This window comes from Oryx dammah, unplaced genomic scaffold (assembly GCF_014754425.2).
Source record: "Oryx dammah isolate SB20612 unplaced genomic scaffold, SCBI_Odam_1.1 HiC_scaffold_14, whole genome shotgun sequence".
Taxonomy (NCBI): Eukaryota; Metazoa; Chordata; class Mammalia; order Artiodactyla; family Bovidae; genus Oryx; species Oryx dammah.
The window spans coordinates 37,418,030-37,441,393 of record NW_024070198.1 but is presented as its reverse complement, the minus strand read 5'-3'; the positions used below and the strand labels follow the sequence as shown (position 1 = coordinate 37,441,393).

Genomic DNA, 23,364 nt, shown 5'->3' with positions numbered 1-23,364 from the left:
TTGCGACCCCATGGACTGCAGCCCACCAGGCTCCTCTGTCCATGAGATTTTTCAGGCAAGGATACTGGAGTGGGTTGCCATTTCCTTCTCCAAATATTACTAAATAGAAGGAAAAACAATTCATAAACTATAATATTTCTTAGCAAAGAAAAACTCCTTTATGATTTTTAAGATGTTTGAAAATTTCAATGAAACTTACATGTTTGAAATTAGTGCCAGATGTAACACAATTCAAGCACAATTATCTAGCTGAATCACATTTAATATGATTTAGTAAAAGGAATTCAATAATTCTATATTTCATAGAAATCTCACAAAAACAAGTATTTCATTCACAAAATGCATGGTTTGGCAGGTTTCCAAAGCAGGAATTTGCTGGAGGGAAGGTAAATTTATTGATTAAAATAAATCAAATGACTGACATCTCCTTTAGAAAACTGGAAAAATAATAATATTCAGAGACTGAAAGTCTTACAACCAAAACCAGAAGAAAAGTCTGAGCTATTTACATGTATTATAGAAATCCAGTAATGTCACAAGAGTAAGTTAATCAGATATTTGAACATTCTCAAATTAACATTGAGAACATTCTAAACTATGTATTTTGGGAGTAGGACTTTCCAAAAATCTTTGATGTGAAATCTGGTGGTTATAAGTCTTTGGAGTACTTATATTCCCCATTTATCCTTTGCAGATTTATATTCAGTAAATAATGAGTATTCTGTGATAGAATTTATATAGAAATAATCCAGACAGTTCTTAAACAGGCCGACAACACTTCCTTCCTATCCTTTGTCCCAGTTCTTCCCTCTCAGCATTTGTTATGGATTGATTGTTCCTGTTCTCATAAAATTCAAACACTAAAATGCTAAACCCTGGGTGGCTGTATTTGGAGATGGGGTGGTTAAAGAACTGATTAAGGTCAAATGAGGTCACAAGGGTAGGGCCTGATCCAATAGGATTAGTGTCTTCTTAAGAAGAAACACTAGAGCCCTTTTTTTCTCCCTTTTCCTCTCCTTACACAATGCACAGAGATTTTATGAGTACACAGCAAGATGAATGCTGCCTCCAAGCCAAGAGAAGAGGTCTCAGAATGAAATCTACTTTGCTAGCACCTCGATCTTAGATGGCCCAACCTCTAGAACTATGAGATATAAATTTTTGTTGTGTAAGCTATATAGGCTTCCCTGGCGGCTCAATTGTAAAGAATCCACCTGCCATTGCAGGAGATGAGGGTTCCGTCTCTGCCTCAGGAAGATCCCCTGGAGAAAGAAATGGCAACCCACTCCAGGATCCTTGCCTGGAACATCCCATGGACAGAGGAGTCTGGCAGGCTACAATCCATGGGGTCACAAAAGAGTCAGACAGGACTTAGTGACTAAATAACAACAAAACTACTTAATCTGTAATATTTTATTATGGCAACTCCAGAAGACTGAGATAGCAATTAGGAGGCTTAATGTAACAGCTGCAACAGAATTTTCTGATACACTGTTTCTTTAACTGCTTGTTTATGTATCTGGATGCAGGGGAAACACTATTGAGAGGCTGGACACACTTGCCCTGGAGAGTTTCATACAGATCCTTAAATCATTCAGCCCTGCTTCTATTTTAGAATCAGAGAATGTGAATGTAAGAAAGGGTCTTTGTGACCCAAGCTTGTCAATTCAGATTTTGCTATCATTGAGGGGAGGCGGGGTGGCGGGCAGAGAAAACTACTCCATACACCTAGCACATCTTCTGGAAAACAATGGGGGCTAGGTAGTGGATAGTTAACATCTGTTTATACTAAATCATGACATGTTATCGAGTGCCATATGCAATTTCTACACATTTTTGGAATGCTTCAAAGGCATTATTGATAAGGTTAGTGACAATAATAACAAATAGCTGAAAGACTGGAAATGAATGGGGGCCAGCTAATGCCTTAAGGGGTTTATATGTATTTTGTTACATGATCGTTACAACACTAGAAAACAGAAATATATTTTTATTATTACAGAACATTATTTCAGAATATGAAAGCATTTCTAAAATAGTCCCACTCCCATCATGGTCATATGCTGTTTTATTTTCCTCATAGTTTTTTTTTGATTATTTCTTTTCCCCTTGCTTATTTTCTATGTTCCTCCCAATCCCCTTCTCAGAGCCTAAGTCAGTGGCTGCCAGGGAAAAGGAACTCAATGAGCTTTTGGCCAAGGCCACACAGCCAGTCTGTAGCAGCTGCCACCATCAGCAGCAGCTGCCACCATCAGCAGATGCTAAGCGCCACGAGAGCAGGAGTAGAGACCATTTTGCTCTCAACAGAGGCTGGCACGGTGCCTGCTCAAAAAAATATGTACGGGGAGGGGGTGGGAAAGTAACGAAGCCAACGGGGGGAAAGTTTGAATGAATGGAAACGTTCCCAGAAGGGTCTAGAGAGCTTCTGCAGCGAGTCTTGGTCTTTGGGGAATGAACTCAGTTTAAGATCTATGCCAAGCACTTTCTTCACCACAGGGCACCAGAGTACGGCAGGGGATTGAAAAAGAAAAAAGTCTTTAAGACGTCTAGAAGAATGGAGAAAATGGCGAGAGAAAAGCAGAGGGGGGAAAAAAGAAGTAGAAAGAAACGAATCGCTCTTTTTCGTTTATTTAAAAGGCGAGCCAAGCGCGACCGGTTACCAGGGCGACCCCAGGCCAGAACGGCCCCAGCCCATTGGCCGAGATGTCGGAGCCAATGAGAAGGCGCTATGTTGGCAGGTCTTAAGATGGCTGCCGGGCGGCTCCGTCCGGACTGGTGAGTACGGCTGATTGTGAGGCTGGTTCTTGTGCGCCAGGGAGACGGACCCAGGGAAGACAGGGTGCCAGGATCGAGGGAGCAAGTGCGGGCGGCCTCACAGCCTCTCGGCTGAGCCGTAAAACCTTTGGTCAGGCCCGCAAAGCCCTTGACCGGGCCCGTGGGAGCGTCGGCTGAACCGGCCTCCGCCTTGCTCTGACGCGGCGTCGCGGCGGAGTCCCCGTTCTGTTGGTGGGAGAGGGGTTCTCCGTCCCACCCCGGCCGGAGTGAGACAGGATGAGAAGGCTTTCGACCCGGGAAACGGGCTCTTGTTTACACTTGCCGTACCCGTAAACGAGCTGCAGTTGATGGGAGAGTCAGCAAGGTAAACATCCTACATCAGAATCTGTGGAGCTTAGTTCTGTGCCGGGAGGGGATTCCTCCCATTTGGGCATCGGAGTGTGGCCCAGCCGCAGGAGAGCCTGCAGAGTTCCGTGTGGTTCAGCCGTGCAGCGCAAGGTGTACGTTTCTAGAGCCACCCCTCTTGCAGTCTTGCACCCTGTAAGTATTCTCACGGAGACATCCAATTTTTAAATGGACCTCGAAATATTATTGGCTACCTGTGAATCTTTCTTGACTCTCGGGGAGTGTTTTCTAGCCCTAGGCTGAACGAGACACTCGCTTTGACATATGCATAAGTGCAAAATCCTGCTAAATAGTTTATCTGGGTAATCGGATTGGTAACTTAAATCCGAAGTCAGGCCTGAGATTCCGTTGTACTTTCTGTACGTTTTTGAGAAAACGGAGCACATTTATTTCGTAAACGTGAACAGGGCATTAATGTTGATGATAACACGTTTAGAAGTATTTCAGTTAAGTAATTAATGCCCAGTCACAAAAACTGATTATTGTCTAAGTTATTTAACAGGATCTTCAGATTGATAGGTGGTGGTTTACGATTTCTGTGAGATTTAAGTTCAGATCAGACAAGATTTTCAGTTTTCTGTGATTATTTCTAATTGAATACAAAATTTGAGAAATAAGGCAACTTCATTCAGTAAAAATGGAATTGAAAGTCTGGAATATGAGCGTCAGGGGACATTTACCCATAAACTGCTTAGGTTGTGTTTTGATTATAAGCTGTTTCCTGGACTTCAGAAAATGTGGTATTATTACCCAGGCCTGTATTCAATTTGGTATAACATTTTTATATAGCTTTCTGCCCTTAAAAAGTGAGAAAAAATTTCTTCTTGATCAAATTTTAACAAATTACAGGCTGGGGACATTCTTCAGACCCACTCTCAAATCTCTGTCACCAAGAATATAATACTACTTAAACTCTGCACTTTATAGAGTTTTGAGTTACAAAGTTCTATTTTTCTAAGATTAGTGGATCACCAACCATTGGATGAGTCTGTTACTGCATCTGTAAAAGGGGTTTAGATAATAATTCTTAGTGGAAGGGTCATTGTGAGGGTTAAGGGTGAACAGTGCCTGTCACATTGTTTGTATGCCGTTTATAGTGATGACCTGGTTTGTTTTTCTTTTTGGTTCTGTTTCTTCTGTCACAGTGGGGTCTCTTTCCCTTTCTCCAGAGCATCTTTTAGGTATTTTCTCTGAAGTGCAGGGTCTTACTGAAAACTAGCAAGCTTGGCTGTGGTGGCTGGGTTAGGAGAGAGACCTTATCTTCTGGGGTGTTGGGGTTTAATTAGTACTGTTCTGACTGAGAGAGAATGGAGTGTTACTTCAAAGAATGAGTGAGTCTGGGCATTTGGGCACACATAATATTGAGATCCATAAAAAGGCATATTAGAGCCTCAAGACGTCTCAGAGATTTGATCACACCCTTCATGTTTTAGGTTAAGGGTGAAGACCCAGACAGATGCAGTGGCTTTTCCACAGTTATGTTGTTCAGGACTAGAAACCCATCTTCTGACTTCTCAAACTGTTTTTTTTTCCCTGCTCTACCACTGGCTCCCAATCCTTTCACAACCTAGAATCCCATTTATTGTAATTTGATATCTCCATGGATGCTGTATTTTGAAATATTGCGTCTACTAAACTATACCCATTAATTTGTGTTTTTTTCCTTTTTAGTAAAACTCGGGCCTTTAGCTACCAATCAGATGAATGAAAATGTGGTGAAGAATAATGTTTCATTGAATTTTAGTTTCCTAACCTAAAGGTGCATAATATTGTTTGAGGGAAAATGAAATATGTTGGGCTATTTGAGTATTGGAATTAGCTTAAAAATCTCCATTACTGTCTTCATAAAACTTTGAAAAGCCCTTAGTGAGGAACTGCTGAGCTGTGCCATGTTCTTCTAGATACACTGGTACCTGCCCAGCTGTGCTAAGCAGTAGCTGCGCTTAGTTTCCAAGGGCAAAAGAAAGCCCAGCCATTCAGACTAGGATGTGACATAAATATTTTTGTTCATCATAAATCATGTCAGCCCTGGACTGCATAGCATATGAATTTTTCTTTGTAGAATAACTGTGGACTGGAAAGAATCTTCACTCCAGCAGTACAGAGTATGTGAAATGGAGAAGCTGATTTTCAAAATCACAGAGAATAGGGGGATTCTGAATGATTCACATCTTCTTTGGGGCTAAATGGTTAAAGTATTTGACTTACAGGCTGAAAACATGAAAGTTAATATATCAACACATGGACTGTTATATAGACTTGACTATAATCTACACTAAAAAACTTGTTTCTTGGTCTCTGGTATGTGACGTTTTTTGAGAATGGTTGAGTAATGCCCACATTTGAAGGGTTATCTGCTTTAAAATGAAAGAATGCACTCTGAAAGGTATGAGATGAGAGATGCTTCAAAGAACTAGAGAATCAGAAACAGAAGTAACAGGAGGCCTGATGGGACCAACTGGGACTGTAGTACAACTGGAAATGTATAAATAGCATGCATATGCTTTGACCAGAAAGACACTGTTTTTGAACCTAAGCCCAAAACAAGTCACAAAGCAGCCACTCCGCATTGGCTGATTTGTAGTCAGAGCTGCTGCTCAGGTGGGCAGCTTCATTTTGCAGGCTGCTCAGTCCACTCTGTGTTTGTCAGTGGCCACCAAGTTGTCCTGCTGTTTGTGTGTGTGTGTATGTCACAGTCACAGGAGAATGGCACATCACTTTAAAGATATTTAGGGAATACGTTCAGAAACACGTCTTATTTGACCTTCGCCTTCTTTTACGGATTTGGACAGAGAGTCCACTTTTTAAAATTTATTTTAGTTTTTCCCCCACCATGGGCACACACAGGAAGTTATACTAGCCAGTAGCCTGCTGAGGACAGTTCTTAATGCCACAGCAGCAAGAACTTATTAAACATAGATGAAGTTGAGGAAGTCCAAAACTGATCAAAGATGATTAAGGGCTGATGAAGAAAGGCATGCCCTCTCCACAGCTACTAGCCCTGCTTCCCAAGGTGAAGCCTTTTGGGGTGCCCAGAGAGCCTAGACTCACGCTGTGAAGATACTGCAGCAGTGGCCCAGTGGAAGAACTGTGCCCATCTGAGCTGCCACTGCTGAAGTCTGGGCTGAGTGGTACTTGGCTGCTGATGGACAGAAGCTTGCCATTTGTATAAGAATGTTGGTTCCATGAGGTTAGGCTTTTTTGCCCATTCTGTATACTGCTGTTTCTGTGTCTTGAAGAGTGCCTGGCACACAGTGGACACGCAGAAGATGCTGTGGACAGGGAGAAGGAGCAGTGGCTCCAAACCAGTGCTAACAGAGCTAACCCTGAAACTTGTTACCGTCCGAAAGTCCTGAAACGGATAGTGAATCTGAAGGTGTATTACATGCCAGTGGCAAAGTCCTGGTAGAGCGGATTATCACAGCCTGCCTCCTGCGTCGCGAAACAGTAGAAATGTTTTTATTAATAGCTCCACACCTGTTTTTCTATATTGACATGTTATATGTCATATCTTTTGTGCTAACAGTATCTCAGTACTACCTCCACTCCAACTTTTAAAATCCTCAGTCCAGATTTAGGGATGGATTCAGGTTTCCCCAGTGGCTCAGTGGTAAAAGAATCTGCCTACAGTGAAGGTGAGGTGGGTTTGATCCCTGGGTGGGGAAGATCCCCCTGGAGGAAGAAATGGCAACCCACTCCAGAAAAGTCTGAACTTCAGGTAGTCCAACTGCCTCAAAAGTTACATGGACAGAGGAGCCTGATGGTATCTTCCTGGTAATTTTCTTCTGATTTTATTGCTCGATTCAGAAAACCAGACATCAACATTTTTAATTGAAAGTTCATGTCAGACTGTGGAAATCAGGGAGTTAAATAACTTGCATCAATTACTAAATGAACGCACCTCAAACATTAGAAATTTGGAAAATACCTTATATAGATGCTGCCACCCATAATAGAAATGATAAAAATTCAGTACATGGCCACAGAAATAAACGATAACGGCAAAAAGAACCGGTCATTGATCAAGTCCCCAGAACCTCCTGAACACCGTGTAGAATGTTTCAGTAGCTTACCTCATTTCATTCTGAGAATAACCCTGTGTGCAGGGTAATTAGCCCCATATTACAGATGAAAAAACAGGGTCAGAGGTGTTAAAAATGACTTCCTCAGAATTACAGTTAGAGTAGTTAGATGTTAGAAATCTTCCTCTGAAAAAGCCATGACAGTGTTTTGATGAGGATGTTTTTCAGAGAGCCAGCAGCTGATGAGACTGGACCCAAACTGTGAAAAGTGAGAGCTGATTCTTTGGATTTGGGAGGAGGTCCTTAAAAGTTATCAGGAATCCATTGTTCAGAGTATGCAAAATGCCATGATACTTTGTCTCAGAGACAGTGCTGGTGGTTTTCTTATACTCCATTAACACAATAGAGGGCAGAAAGATAGCGGAAAAAGATTTCCACCCTTCCGTTTTATTCCTTCAGTTGACGGTAAATCATGAGCAGAACTAGCTTCTCTGTTCTAGGCATCTTTTAAATGAACTAGTTTTGGCTTATTATGTATGCTAAACTAGACTGTGCCATGGAGATTAAGTATGAAATGTACTCAATTATCATAATTTTAGAAAAGGATTACAACTTCAATTTTTAAAAATTATTTTTTATTAGACTTAACAATAGTTAATGATTCTCTCTACCAATGGGCTGTATAACTAATGATAAAAATCACCCTGAACTTGTTTTCCGAATACAGTATTTTTACTTTAAAAAGCTATACATTTTGTTAATTTGTAAAGATTATACTCCATTTAGTATTACTTTAACAAGCAGTGTCAAATGTAAAACTGGGACATCCTTATTACCACCATACTTTTCTCAAACTGCTTGCACAGCTTAAACATTTTCCTTTGTATACTTGTTTTCCTCCTCCATAGATAATAAGTCCTCTGAAGTTTTATATGTTCAAATACAGGTGAGAAATCCAATTTTATTTTATTTCCTAATTGTTGCAGCTTGAAATATAGTATTATAATTCTTAAGTTACCTGCAGTGTATATTGTTAGGCTTTTAACATTCTTGAACTATGAATGCTTTTACTGAATTTCCTGGTTTTTTTTGGACAAAATTATTCATGTATTAGAGGATCAAGGTTTTGTTGTCATTAAGTCATTCAGCTGTAGGTGTGTCTCGTAACAGACTTACTTAAACTACCTTACACTTGTAAAAAATTTATATAAGCAAAATATTTAAATTATTTTGATATGGAGAGTGTATCCTGCCTTATACCAATTTTTAAAAAGTATAAATGGACTTTTCCCAAACCATTGCTATAATTATTAGATTCCTGGTATATCTTTTAATAGTCTTAAAATTCTTTCCATGTCTACCTTATATATCTTAATTCATTTTTTTTTCCCTCGAGCAGAAAAGATGTGGAGTGGGCTTTTACCTCCTGGCCTAAATGAAAGTGATGTTGAATTGAATTCTGACGATGATACCACATTAGAGAGCTCTGAACTTAACTTACAAGAGGGTAAAGAAGATGGGACCTTTAAAAAGACAGAGATCGTAGATATTCCTACAGATGGACCAAACGCTGAAGCAGAGGCAAATATAAATGCATATGAAGAGTGTCCCTCTGGAATTCCCTTAAATATGTGGAATGTAGGTTTTCTCTCATATATTCTTATTGAAGTCTGTGCCTGTGTGTCTCTGCCAGGGTCAGAATGTGTGTGTTCTTGGTGGGTAACGGGTAGGGAAGATTGATTCTGAATGGTTTTATTACTCTCAGGGTCTGTGGCCAACTCATTCGGTCACTCAGGTACTTGCATTCATTTTTGCTTTGTTTTTCATAAAAAGAGGAAGAAAAAAAAACCAGTAGGATTAACTACTTTGCTTAACACAATACACAAGGAGTTTCAGTCTTAATCTCTTTGTTACAAAGTCTATGAGTCATTGACTTTTACCCCTAAATTATCAGATTGACTTGTTTGGAAATAATTGAAGATAATTCAGGTTGTAAAAGTCTCAGATAATAGAGTATCTTAAGAAGAACTAAACTACTTTCATTATATTTGTGTTTCTAAAAATGTTAAGAATATAGTTTTTACTAACATGTTATTTTTCAGATGTATACTATGCTTCAAAACATACTTGCTCTTTTTTTTTTTTTTTTTGCTTTTATATAGAAATTTCAAGAATTGCATAAAAAGCATTCTGAACAGAAAACTTCAGCTTCTAGATCCGAAAAGAAAAAAAGAAAACGCTCCAGAAAAGGTGTTTTAATTCAGGTTAATTGTCAATAGTGTTAAATTGTGACCAGTTGGACTTAACAATTTTTAATAACCATCATTTTGAAATAACCAAATGCTTAGGTATTGACACTTTGTGAATTCTTTTCAGGTAAATTGAAGAATGAAGAAGAATCTCATAGGTAGGTGGAATTTAAAATACCTGTCTGTCCTAGACAGTATTGCAGAACTTGTACAAATAGTTGAATTACCTCTGAAACCTAAGAAGTAGTTGATGTAATATAATTAACGAATTAAAAACAGTAAATGTAATAATGAGTACATTTTGTGTGAAACATAAGTTATTGTCTGTCTTTTTACAGTGAACAGTCTTCAAGTGAAACCCAGTGGAAGGAGCTTACCCAGTATTTTGGAGTCAATGAGAGATTTGACCCCCCTGTTAAAAGGAAAAAAGTTGAAAAGGTAAGATCTTTTTTATTGCATCTTCTATTCACCAGTGGGAACAGTTTGTAATTAGTCTTGCCTAAGGTATTTCTCCTTAATAATTCATTCAGTGAAGAAGTTAATGTGTGCAGGATGCTAGATAAACAAGTAAATATATAGTTACAAATCATTTTTTAAAACTGTTAAAAAAGAAACAGGGTATTGTGAAGAAATTAATATGGAGGCCCCACATTAGCTGAGTGGTCTGGGAAGGCCTGTCTCATTAAGACTGAAGGATGGCAAGGAACCATCTATGTAAGGCCCACTAGTGTAGAGGTGATAACCTGGGTAAAGATCCTGCTGGGGAGGAAGAGCCATCATGGACATGTGAGTAGCAGTGAGAAGGTCAGCTTGGCTGGATGGAGTCAGCGAGGAGGAGGGTACATGGCCCCAGATAAGACTGGAGACGCAGGTAGGCAGAGCCCAAACTGTGCCGGACCTTAAAGGATGCATTAAGGAACTGGGTTTTCGTCACAATGCAATTGAGAACCATTCAAGGGATTTATGTGAAGGGAGTGACGTGAAAAGATTGCATCTTACATGGAAGATGGACCTTGGAGCAGCAAAAGCAGATGAGAACAGTTAAGAGACTCAGCCAGACATGAGATGATGGGAGCTAGAGTGAGAATGGTGCTGCTGAAGGTAGACGAGAGGATGGATCTGAGGTGCACTGTAGAAGTAGAACGGACGGTATTTGCCTCTGGATCGCTTGTGAGGTGGTAGGGAGATTGGAATTAGGAGGATGGGAGAGAACCATTCAGGGTTTTACTTAAGCAGTGGTGTGAATAGTCACATTGATTACAGCGATGAGAAAGCTTTGCGGGGGAGAAGATTTAGAGCGAGGCCTATCCAAAGTTCATTTTGGTGCATGGGTGGCATCAGTAAGCAGAATAGAGTAGACCATTGGTAAAACGAGGCTGGAGCTTGGAGGAGAGTCTGAGTCTCTAGGCACATGCTTGGCAGTGGCCAGTGTATAGATGGTGTTAATATTTGATAGAGGCTAGAATGAATGAGTAACTTACACATTTATCTAGGGGAATGTTGACAGACTTCAGGAGCATGGGAATTGCGCTCTGGGCCAGAATGGAGGTACAGAGGCCTCTTGGTTAAAGCCCAAGCATATTGTGTCTTGCATATACGGACAGGATCATTGCTGTATACTACTATTATGTATGTAGAGATCGTTACTGTTTTCTGGTTCATCAGTATTTCTTGTGAAAAACTGCTTGATTTTTAAACCGATCATTGGGGTTTAAAAGTGGGTGCCTCATTGAGGGCACATGCATTAAAGAACTGACAACAGAGTTTTTACCTGTGAACCATTGATTCCAACTTTGCCAAGAATTCTTGTCACCTAGTCCGTGGAACACTGGAGAATTGGTACCAGGATTACCTTGTACTGCAAATAGTTAGAGATGTTGAGCAATCTCCTTTTCCCAAATGTTCAAGCAGGTACAGAAATGCTAAGTTTCTTATAGAAATCACTGGTTAGAGCTGAAACTAAAACCCAGACTTTATTCCACCAGCTTCACCGTCCAAGAGGCTGATAAGCATTTTAACATGATTGCTATGCTCTTGACCACTGTGATTCTGGTGGGCTGGGAGGAGGGATCTTGTGGGGAGGTTGCTCTTGACTGCAGCAAACCTGTTCCAAAGCATGAGGTGGGAGGCTCATGCTGACAGCAGTGGTCCCCAGGCCATCTCTGGCCCACCTGTTTTAGAGTCCTAACTGCTGACTAGATTGTTATTTTGAGGGAAAAAATTATTAATTCAAAAAAACTTTTTTTTTTTTTTTTTAAATTTTACGGCCACGCTGCATGCATGCAGGCTCTTAGTTCCCTAACCAGGGATCAGACCTGGGCCCCTGCAGTGAAAACGCTGAGTCCTAACCTCTGGATCACCAGGGAATTCCCAGAAATGGTGAAATACTGGTTCTCATCAGAAATATCTTTTAAAGTTGTGCTTGTGAATTAGGTGGTCTTTGAGCTTCAGTTGTTTACAATATTTGTTATGTTTTCTCGTAACTATATTGTAAGTCAGTCAGTCATGTCTGATTCTTTGCAACTCCATGGACTGTAGCCTGCCAGGCTTCTCTGTCCCTGGGATTTTCCAGGCAAGAAAGGGTTGCCATTCCCTTCTCCAGGGGATCTTTCTGACCTAGGGATTGAACCTGGGTCTCCTGCATTGCAGGCAGATTCTTTACCGTCTGAGCCACCAGGGAATCCTGTATTTACTTTAGAATATCTAGATTGTTTCTTAGTGAATTAATGCTATAAAATTCAGTCTTTTAGCCTTTCCAAAATGTAGAAATTATGAGAGGATTTTTTACAGTCTATCTGTATTAGAGTATTATTTCCCTACATGTATGAAATTGTACCTTCTTGATAATTGGCAAGATATGGCTAAGTTATTCTTTGTCTAAAGTTTGGAATTCATGAAGAATAACTTTAATAAAGGATACTAGGATTCCTTGTGCAAAGACTTTTGTACAGCTCAGTTTTAAGAGCTAGTGTTCTGTTTGTCATTGTATATTAGATGTATTCTAGAAAAAAATGATAAGCTCCATTTTAAAAAGAAATTTCTGTTTAAGGGAAGACTGCTATAAGTCCTTTTATATATACTCACTGATCTGTTTTAGAAGTTTGGGTTTTCTTAACAGCAGTGTTCTTCTGTATGTGTGACATCTGACGAAGAAAGTCATGGCATCTCCTGAACAAGGAAACGGATGCTGGCCAGGCTAGTATCTCCCAGGATGTTGCCAGCACTTAATATTCTATTAGTAAGTGTAAGCATAAGAGGAAAGGAAGGATTCAGTGAAGCCAGATGATTTCATATTCTCATGGTAGTTCAGCTTAATTGCATGCCAGCTGGTTCACACTTATTCTTTGGTTTGGGATCACTGTTTCCCATGCGCCCTTGGGCTGTCATGCCAGCGTCTCCACTGTGAAGCCAACAGAGTAAGTAGACAGTAAAAGACGTCCACACTGGAGCCACCAAGATAAAAGCGAAGAGTAAATGTCAGTCCACCAGATGATAGCTACTGCCCGAGAAACCTAGAGAGGATCGTGAAAATCCCTGATGCAGTTTGCACAAAACCAGCATGGATTTCTGCTCCATTATTTTATTTCTCAACCCTTTTTAGTCCCCTTTGCACTCAGTTACTCAACTCTCAAGAATGGTAAAACAAAATGAACTTCTTAAGTCTGTTGTGTGATCCATCTTTTTTATTCTTTTCTTTCCCCCCTCTTTTTTGGAATACTTCCAGACTATTGAAACTTGCTCAACCAAGGATGTGTATTTATAACACTGCTGTCACCTGCTTCCCTGACAATGCAGAGAGGCTTGTATTTTAAAATATAATCTTCCTAATATATAGAGCTGTTTTAAAGTGTTCTTGTATTAAATACAGCTATAATTGTGTTTCTGGCAGCAGTTCTGGGTCTTACAAAACTTCTATAATCGCAACATAATTAATGTTAAATCTATTTGGGAATTTCTTTAGAATAAATTTCACTCATTAATTTCATTATAAATGCCTTAAGTATTCTTTAGTTGCATCAATTTGATTGGTCAGCAGTCATCTTTGGGAGTAGTTTTATGTATTCTTAATGGGTACTTTTTGGCAAGAAAACCAAAGGTACGTTTAATAATTTGTAGAGTAACTGCACAAGGCTGTGATGATTTTTGTTTATGAGAGGAAGCTGCTGTTGTACTGTGTGGCTATTTTCAAACTTGTTTTTTTAGAAGAATACTTTTTCTTACTAAGCTCTCACATGGAGATCCGGTACACAGATCACAGGCTGGCTGCCAGGAGTGGGAGGGAGTCGGGTGGCTGGTGGTGGGAATGTAGAGGTACCCAATGTTCCCCTGGTATCAGGTACCAAGTTTTCTCTCTTGATCTTTATGTGATCCCTGTTGGATGGGTTAATACCCACCAGCTATTATTCTCATAATACAGATGAAGCAACTGAAGCCCAGCATGATTTATCTAAGAAAACAGAGCAGGTTGAAAAGGAAAATGGTCCCAAATCTAGATTCTTCTGAAGAAATAGTCCAACTTAGTTTTACTTTGTTGTTTATTTGCTAAGTCGTGTCCATCTTTTTTTTTTTTTTTTGACCCCGTGGACTGTAAGCCACCAGGCTTCTCTGACCACGGGATTTTCCAGGCAAGAAGACTGGAGTGGGTTGCCATTTTCTTCTCCAGAGGGTCTTTCTGACTTGATTCAAATAGTTTAAGTGGCTGTGATTTATATGTAAAAGTAACAATACTTAATTCTTTTTTTTCCTTCCTCCTTTATGGAGAGATTACCTATTTTTTTCCCTAGATATTTAGATCTGATCATAGAACAGCAAACTTGAGTGGACAGTTCATTTATATTAAGGTTTAAAAGTTGAATGTATTATCTGATTGAATATTCAGTAGCAAAATGTCTGTAGAAATACATTATGTTACAGTTTGACCTAAACAGTTTTAATCGGCATATTAAAAGAGATTTTACTACACACGCACGGATGGTTAATCCTTAATGTTAAGCCTAGTACCCATAAGTTTCTTAGATACTTATAGTACTACTGCCTTGACATCTGCAACAAAACTGTTAGTTAGCGATTACTTGTTGCCTCATGAGAACCTGTCAGATACTGGCCTTAGATGATTTTCCACCTGTGACCAAATTGCCATCAGTAAGTTTGTCTGTACTGAGGTATATCTTAAGCTAAATTCTGAGTCCTGCCAGAGGCATCTTAGGAGCACACTGAGGCCTTTATCATCAGTCCTGTCCCGATCAGTCCTGAATATTCATTGGAAGGACTGATGTTGAAGTTGATATTCCAGTACTTTGGCCACCTGATGCGAAGAGCTGACTCATTTGAAAAGATCCTGATGCTGAGAAAGATTGAAGGCAGGAGGAGAAGGGGACGACAGAGGATGAGATGGTTGGATGGCATACCGACTCAGTGGACACGAGTTTGAGTAAACTCCGTGAGTTGGTGATGGACAGGGAGGCCTGGCGTGCTGCAGTCCATGGGGTCGCAAAGAGCTGGACACGACTGAGCGACTGGACTGACTGACGGACGGACTGAGGCCTTGCAGAGGGTCAGCAGTGCTCTGTGCCTCCTGCCGCTCCTGTGGCGTGAAGATGCCCTAGATGTTTCTGGTAAAGGTTGCCCCGGGGTCCAACTTACGACCTGTAGGAAGCATTACTACTCAAATCTTAGTTCGTGAGATGACTGACTGACTCAAAGTTGAAATTGTGGGTCTTATACTTGTGTCTGAGCCCTTGACTAACTGTAATGAAGTCTGTAGTTATATAGAGGTGAACCTTCTCTTTGTTTTAATGGTATCCTGATAGATATAATGTGCATACCTTATTTATTGAGTGACTACTATGTTCTAAAAACTTTGCTAGGTATTCTTTGCCTTTACTGTAACTCTGCAAAGAATGTGGTAATATTCTCATTTTACAGGTGAGAGAACTGCAGCCTATAGAGGTTTGGAAACAAAACTCAGGGTTTCTTGGCCAGTAGGTAGAGGAGCTGGAATTTGAATCCAGATTTGACCTCAGCAACTGTGTTCTTTTAAACTGTTGTTAGCTTTTGGTCTTAAGGTGATAGAAATGTTTAACCTCAGGGTTTTTATTATTATTACTATTTAAGAATTTTTAAAATATTTGGAATGTTATATCTTCGTATAGAAGCAGAATCTGGGTGTGTGTACAGAAGCAGAAATTTTTCAAAGCCAAAAGAAGCTATTTTATTTTACTTAAATAAATTGCTTAAAAAGAAAAGAAAGGAGAAAAGGGGGAGAAAAAAGCAGTTATATCTAGCAAAACTTTTATTGATATTAAAAAAAAAAACTTCTAAAAGAGCTAAAAGCAAAGTTGAACATGTAAGGGGAATTCTAGAATTTTATTTCTAGGGGAGAATTTTGGTCGTCCATGCCGATTCTGATTTTCTCTAAGGAAACTAAAGCTTATGGGTTAAGTACCTCCTTTGTGCGGTGCTGTAATCACCTTCTCTGACTTCTGGCCCAGTGCTCTTCCCGCTATATTAGAGGCTGGTTGGAATGCCTCGGGGAGTGGGAGTTCATTGATAGTAGAGAGGTTTGTAATTTTAGCTCATTTATTTTTCAGTGAAAATTATAGCAATCAGCTCAGCAGTTCGTATGTTTCCAGAAAAGGGGAATATTCTTGTTTTCCGTTTTGGGGACTTTCACTGTAAGCTGTGTCTCCATGGTAACCAAAGGGAGTTAAGTTAATGGATTTCTAGGCCTCACCCCCAGAGTTTTCTGATTCAAATTTGAATTTTTAACAAGTTCTCAAATAGTGCCGATGCTGCTGATTCAGACTTCGAGAACTTAAGGCTTAGAGTCTAGTTTGAAAAGGTTATTCATGAGTTGCAGGCCTGAAGGGAGGAGAGGAGACTCAGGAAGGGGTTGAAGGACTATGAGAATAAATTTGATGGTGCTAGAGTATGGGGTCCAAATGAAGCCCCGGCAGGTTCACTTTCTCTGAGGACTCGAGGTAAGTGGAAGGGCTGAGTCTTGTGTTTGGAGAGAATTCTAGATTGTAAAGCTCTTATGTGTCCTAGAGCAAGTGTATTCCAGGGTTCCAGGAGATAAAGAACTTGTGCCTGAGTGTAACCCAGTGTACGCCTTCTTTCTTTGAAGAAGTCTGATTGTCCTCATCATCCCTTACCCATCCTCTTCTAATAAAAAATCACCTAGGCAAACCTATGCATAGCCATGTAGTTGATTTGCATTCTGGCACAAGCTCAGTTCACAGACTGGCATCATTTGCAGATTTGAACTGGAACATAGACCACACTTGTAGAGTCCCTGGCCTCGAGTGTAGGTTTGGGGTGGGGTGGGGGGGTTGCGGTATTGTTTAGTGGCCCCTGAAGATGAAGGATGTTGGAAGAGTGAGTCCAGAATGTTGTTTGGATCATCAAGAGAGGAATTCTGCAGCAATACAAAAAAGAGAAATTTCTGGAGACTGGTGGATGATCACAAGACCAGGGTAGAAAAAAGACAGTGTCATGGCCTGGGCTCAGAGCCTCTGAGAGGCTACTGAATGACACTCTGAAGTTCCAGTCCAGAGCAAGGAAAAAACCACATCGTCCCCCAGGCCTGGGTGGGGTGAAGGATTGTGAGAAGGAACCAGACGTCATCAGTGATAGCCTCCTTGGTCTTTGCTTCCGTAATCTTTTTAGGCACATTGTGCATGGGCATTCTTAAAGTCTTGTTTCAACAAAGGCTCCATGGGAGTGAAGTTTCTCTTATAATCAAGCAGTACTCTGATGGAAGAGACATTGCTTGGACTTCTTTTATTAGGTTAAGTGGGAGAAGTCTATTAACCAAAAATGAGGAAGATACACTAGATAAGCCATTGGGATAAACTTCTAAGAAATATATATTAGACTGTCTCTTTAAAAAGTTTGTGTTTTCTTTGGTAACTAAAACTAAAGTTATTTCTACAAACTAAAACTCAGTTATTTAAGTCTAACAAGTTTCTTTTCATAGGATATGATATATCCTACCTAGTCTGTTTGGTAATCCCATGAAAATTTTAATTATGACTTCATGAAGTATCTTCAGGTAATAAATAGCATTTCCATAAGAAAGTAAAATATAACTTTCCTCCTGTGTTTAATATCCAACTTAATACCCATAGTCAGAGACTAGGAGGGGCTGGTGAATGAAAGTATGGGCAGTGGAGAAAGAGGCAGAGGAAAAGGGTGGTTTAGAATATGGGCTCTGGGCAAATCTATTAATATATTCATGTGATGGCTTAACACTTAACGGACTCTGACTTGGATAAATTGATGAGTCCAAGCTTCTGTTTCCTTGTGTTCAAAACAGGATAACAGTTTTATTCCATCAAATTGTTATATGGATCAAATGAGTTTTCTTATAGTGAGAAAGGATGTGCTATATAATAAGCATGCCATAATTTCTAACTTATTAACATATTGTTATCAAGGGAAAGTGTAGTCCTTAGAATCACAGAAATGTGGATTTGCATCTCCTTCTTAATTCAATTAATCTGACCCTGGATAAGTCATTTCATGTTGCTGATTCACTTTCTCATCAGTAAATGGGAGTGGTAGCAACTACCATATGTAGTCATTGTGAGAATGAAGTAGTCTAAGTACATAATGTGTTTGGTGTGGTCCTGTGACATAGTCTTTGCTAGCAAGGGTTTGCCTTTCTTTCCTGCCTCTAAGTTTGAGATTTCTTTTCTTTCTAGTCAGGACTTGAAAAGAGGATAGACCAAGCTGTGGAAGAGTGGAACATTGAGAAGGCCGAGGAACTCAGCAACCAGCTAGCCACTCGCGAGGTGAGTTGGCCCCACCATGATCCTCTGCTGTGCTTTCAAATCTTCTGAAATGAGTGTACGTTCTTTGCATGATCACAAGTAAGTGCAGTGTTCAGATATTTGATCTAAGATTTTCCTTTCTGTCCATTTTCTTCCCTCTTAATCTCCCATTTATTTTGAATTACTGGGTTTTATTTTTGTCTTTAATGTTAATAAATTATTCTTATATAAATCAATGCTGGAAATAATCCACGGTTGATCTTCAGCCTCTAGATTTCATCTGGTTCAGAGCTCTGTCTGCCAGCTGTGCTGAAAAGGCTAGCTTTCTTTTTCCATTTTCATCGTTAACTCAGTTTAACTCTCCCTGAGGGCAGCCGCGTGTTCTGGGGACACATCTCTCAGTGTGTTCCTAACCCTTTCTCCCCAGAATGGTTTCTTACTGCATATTCTAAATAGTTCCCTCAGCCCTAAAGAAGTCTCAGCCTTTTTTTAACCTAAAGACTACAGTATAAAGCTAATAGGTATATTGAATATTCTTTTCCCAAGTACCAAGGCATCCAGAAGATTCTCACTTGCACCCTCTGGGAGAAGGTTGCAAAATTTGGAAAACAATTTCTGTTTGTCCTTCACTCAGATACCTGAAATGTTAACAGTCAATATTTGCTTGATCATTCTTTTCTGATTTATGTACCTTATTTAGATTTGCCAAATAGGTCAGTGATTGCCTTTATAATAAAAGAAAAATTTTCTTTTTTCTGGTCTCGGACGCTGAGTTTTGTTGTTGTGTCTTTTTAGCCTTCTTTATTCTGGAGTGTTTCCTCAGTCTGTCTGTGTGTCTCAGGACCTCGGTAGTTTTGAAGAGTAGCTGATGATTTTGTAGGATGTCTGTCAAGTTTGCTTTGTCTGGCGCTTCCTCATGATTAAGATTCATGTCATACATGTATTGGTGGGAAAATCACAGAAGTATCCTCAGTGCAGGATATCAGAATGCATGTGGCATCTGTTTCTCTACTTTATTGATGATGTTCCTTTGCTTATTTGCTTAAGGTGGTGTCTCTAGGTTTATTCTGTCGAACATTATTCTTCCCTGTGTAAATTAATACGTATCTCACAGAGAGGTGAGAGATGATTTGAGACTCTGTGAATATTTTTTTTCTCACTATTCTTTACCTTTTTCTCACTATTCCTTACCTACCTATTTTAGCAGTCATTGCTGATTGTTTTCCAGCTTGAGACAATTACTATTATAATTAAGATCTTGAAAACATTATTTGAGTGTACTTTTCATCTTTACCTGGCAAATCAGATCTAAAATTTGTCTTCAGTGAGATACTGGATTCTAGAATCTCTTATGTGTCTATGTTAAATCTTCCAGTAACCTGGACAGCTGGGATATAGTTTGCCTACGTGATAGATTTATTTTCCCTAAGTGATGTGCTGGGAGGGCTGGGGTCGTGGGGCCTTGTGTCCACCAGGGTTGCATGTTCAGTCCCTCCTTGTCTGTCTCATCAGTGGTCACCTGTGAGCAGGCGGCCACGTGTCAGAGCGAGCAGAAGTAGAGCCTCTGAGGCCTCAGACCTGTGTGTTTCCTTTGAGGGTATTGAATTTCTATTTCTATGTTTTGATTTGTCATACTGCTATTTTTGAAATGGGAATTGCATACTACTGACTAGGTATTTTCCATTTTAATAATAATAATAAATATATAATATAATAATGTTTATATAAATAAATGATAATAACCATTTAGGTTATTCTTTCCTGTCATGCTTTATGACAAATGAGATTGCTTTAGAAATATACCCCATTTTCAGCACTTGAAAGGATAGTAAGCATTTTCTCAAGAGTTCTTTTTACTTCTGTACCAGCATAACGCTTTGTTCTAGTGAAAGAAAATTTATCTAGTGTGGAATTAACGACTTCTGGTTAAAAGGAAAAAGAGTAATCTGGGCCCTCCTCTTTTCCTTGTATAAGTGGAAAGACTTCTGGAAAGTGTTTACTGGCCAGACACAGATGCCGGAGAGATACTGATTACATGTTAATTAAACACCCGTGGAAGAATAACTGAAGTAATCGAGATGTAATTCTTGAATAAATAGTTTAGTTTGAGGTTTAAGTTTTTCATGTTTATCTCCTTTGTGCCAATCACTATGGATATGAAAGATGAGATTTTGAGAAGTAAGTAATCGTGAGTTTGGGGCAGAAACCCTTTATGAATTAAAGGTATATATGCATGGTAGGTGTCCTTTTGGAAATCAGGTATACTGGTTTTTAATCAGTACCGTTTTCTTTTTTCAAGAAGCAGTGAGTGGGATGTGCTGATAAAGCCTTTGCTCAGAGGCACAGATCTCAGAGTTCTTAAAGCCTTTTCCAACTGTAATAAGTGAAACTAATTTTTGATGTTTAACATTTATAAGCCTGTGAAACCAACAGGGCAGTATCAGTATTGAGAAGAGTGAAGCCAGAAGTAGAACCCATGTCTGAGAATGGGCTTGAAAACAGTTCCTCAAAACAGAACAGAACAAAACAAAACAAACTTATGTCAAAATAAAGCTGTCAGTGCACGAGCATTATGACACAGCACGCACGTATCTTTCCAGAATCATATACCCTTAAATTAATGATGACATTAAAGATGGGTGTAAGCTGGTGTGGGGGATGGCTTAAGTTCACATGTTGGAAACTGAGATTGTGCTGTCAAATTTGGCTTTGCCGTGTTGTAATGTGGTTGCTTTGGGAAAGTCCATCCCATCAATTAAATCCTTCTTTGTTGTTAACAATCTTGGAGGACAGATGAAAGTGGAAAAATACACTTGGGTTTGTGTCACACTGATGAAAATGTTCTAATTTGAAAAAAAAATAGCTCTTAAAAAATTACTATTTATGTATGTATACATACACATGCATATTCACACACATGTTTGAGCACATTTATAGCTTCTTAACCTCAGGCCTGAGCTGGAAGAACATTCCATTTATTGATAGTGATCCTCAAAAATGCCATCCTTTGGTTCTTATCTTTTCTGACACACTTTGTTACAGTCCAGATCATACCAATTTGTAGAAACCAGTAGAAACAAGTATTTAAAATTAAGTGCTAAGCCTAGATTTAATAAACTAAGCAGCATTTCAGCTGAATCTCACATTTTGAAAACAGACTTTGTCTCTAGGCATCTTCATGTTAGCCTGCTGTACATAAAAATCAACTTGGTTTGGCAGCAGACAGTGAATTTCTACCATTGAATGAGTCATACCTACATTAACTAGAAAATATATTGCTTTCAATTATAGCTGTACCATGTTAGGGCAAAAATGAGTGGGGAGGAGAGGTTGCCAGTGAATTTTGTTTGAGCTTTGTATATAGCTCATGCCCCTGAAGGTTACCTTTTCTGTAAGTGATTCAAATAGGATGATCTTTGACAGCACCAACTAAACATAATTCCTTGGAAACATCAGTACATACTTCATGTTGTAATGTTCAACTATTTTATGTAACTTACAGTAATTTAAAAAAATAATTGCAAGTTATTAATATTCATATCTGAAATATTTTGTTTATAATCTGCTACTGTCTTTGCTAAGGTCAATAGCCTTCAGTTGGAGTAATGATGTAAAATGTTGCATATCTTAAAGCTTTTTGCACCAACTTATAACTTCAGCCTTTAGTACTGTTAAACACAGTATTTGTTTAGAATCTAACCAAGGTGTCACAAGTACAAATGATAAAAAAGAGTGTCTCACTTTGATAGTGTTCTTCTTATAGGTAATGATAAATATTTCATTGGCAGTATGAATTAAACTGAAAATTAATTCTAGCTTTATTAAATTTCTTAAATAGGTTACTTAGATTTTTGGATTCCAAAACATAGGTGAAGTTAATAATGTTGAAATAGTCATAGTTTGTTAATATTTAAATAGGACAAGGTAGGAATGGTCTTTTTAAAAAACCAGTATTTGAATTGATTGAGTTGTATTCTTTCCTAGCTAAATACATTAAATACTCTCTAAATTTGGGGCAGATTATTAATTTGTTGCTGAAGTTCTATTTTTAGAACCATTTCCTAGAAAAAACTTAAGGTGTTCTTGTTGGAGAGGGATATATATATACATTTGAGGAGTTAGTTTTTTTATTTTATGTTAATGAGTAAGAAGAAATATTTCCTATTTCTCAGAAATATTTCCTATGTTGCAGCACTTGTTCTGGCACTCAGAATTTTTCCATTACAGTTCATTGTTGGGCTGTAGTTTCCTCGACAGGATTCTGGCTGTAATTCACCCTTTCATTTTGATTATTAATTTCATGTCGATGTATACACTGCGTTGTCTTGATGGAATAAGAGCTTCAATTCACCCCCCTCCCCGCAAAATAACCTCCCCTAACAGAACAGTTTTGACAGATGTAGTTATCAAAGTACCTGGAGTATTTGCATATCCAGAGTTCAGAACTGACACATTTGTTTCAATTTTTGAGATGGAGATGCTGCCAAACCTGGTTAAGTTTGAAGTTGCTTCTATCAGTGCTGTTTCCAGAGCTCTGATATTTTAGGAAAGTTGTTTTCTTGCATCACATACAAAAAAAAAAAAAAAAAGAGCTGAGTTGATGGATATTATAGTGAAGAAAGTCTTGTGGTTCTAAACTCTCCATTCTCTAATTCAGAGGGCAAAATTATTTTCTTCCTGTTTTTGTAACTACTTTTAGAACTCTCTTAACCATGATTCCAGAGGTAAGGTGTTTTGTTCAGATACGAAGCTGAACATATATTCCAATTAGCTGTTATCCGAGTTTATCACTAGAACCTGTGACTCTTAAGAAGGCCAGCAGGTGCTTTCTATTTTCTTAATTATTATGATTTCTAGTCACTGAAGATAGGGTAAACAAAGTACAAATACATTAAGCAGTACCCATTGGTACATACTAAGAATTTAAAATTGAATATCTCCATTTCAACATCTTATTTTTACAGAAAGGAGATTTCCTTTGTTGTCAATTCCAGGAGTGTATATGAAGAATACGTTGTTTCAAAGTCATCTAATGCCTGCAAACTGTCTGGCAAAATTTATTTTATGTCCCTCTTTGAAATTTTACTACCCTACCTCCCACCCCTTACTTCTACTTTCTTTTGGTCTTTCCATTTTGAC

The 23,364-nt window shown here is 38.9% G+C and overlaps 1 protein-coding gene across 4 annotated transcripts in view; it reads left to right on the top strand.

Moving 5' to 3' along the window:
* Positions 1–2,671: 2,671 nt before the first annotated feature.
* Positions 2,672–23,364, top strand: part of FAM204A (family with sequence similarity 204 member A) — a 32,249-nt gene continuing 11,556 nt past the window's right edge. The window contains exons 1-7 of one of the 4 annotated variants that reach the window (XM_040254788.1): positions 2,734–2,775; positions 8,111–8,148; positions 8,602–8,840; positions 9,365–9,452; positions 9,579–9,609; positions 9,790–9,889; positions 18,157–18,246. In XM_040254788.1, coding sequence (XP_040110722.1) covers positions 8,607–8,840; positions 9,365–9,452; positions 9,579–9,609; positions 9,790–9,889; positions 18,157–18,246 — 543 coding nt within the window. In that variant the 5' untranslated portion in view covers positions 2,734–2,775; positions 8,111–8,148; positions 8,602–8,606. Of the gene's footprint in view, positions 2,776–3,093; positions 3,316–8,110; positions 8,149–8,601; positions 8,841–9,364; positions 9,453–9,578; positions 9,610–9,789; positions 9,890–18,156; positions 18,247–23,364 lie in introns of those variants that run through there. The other 3 variants (XM_040254786.1, XM_040254787.1, XM_040254789.1) reach the window with 3 other exon arrangements.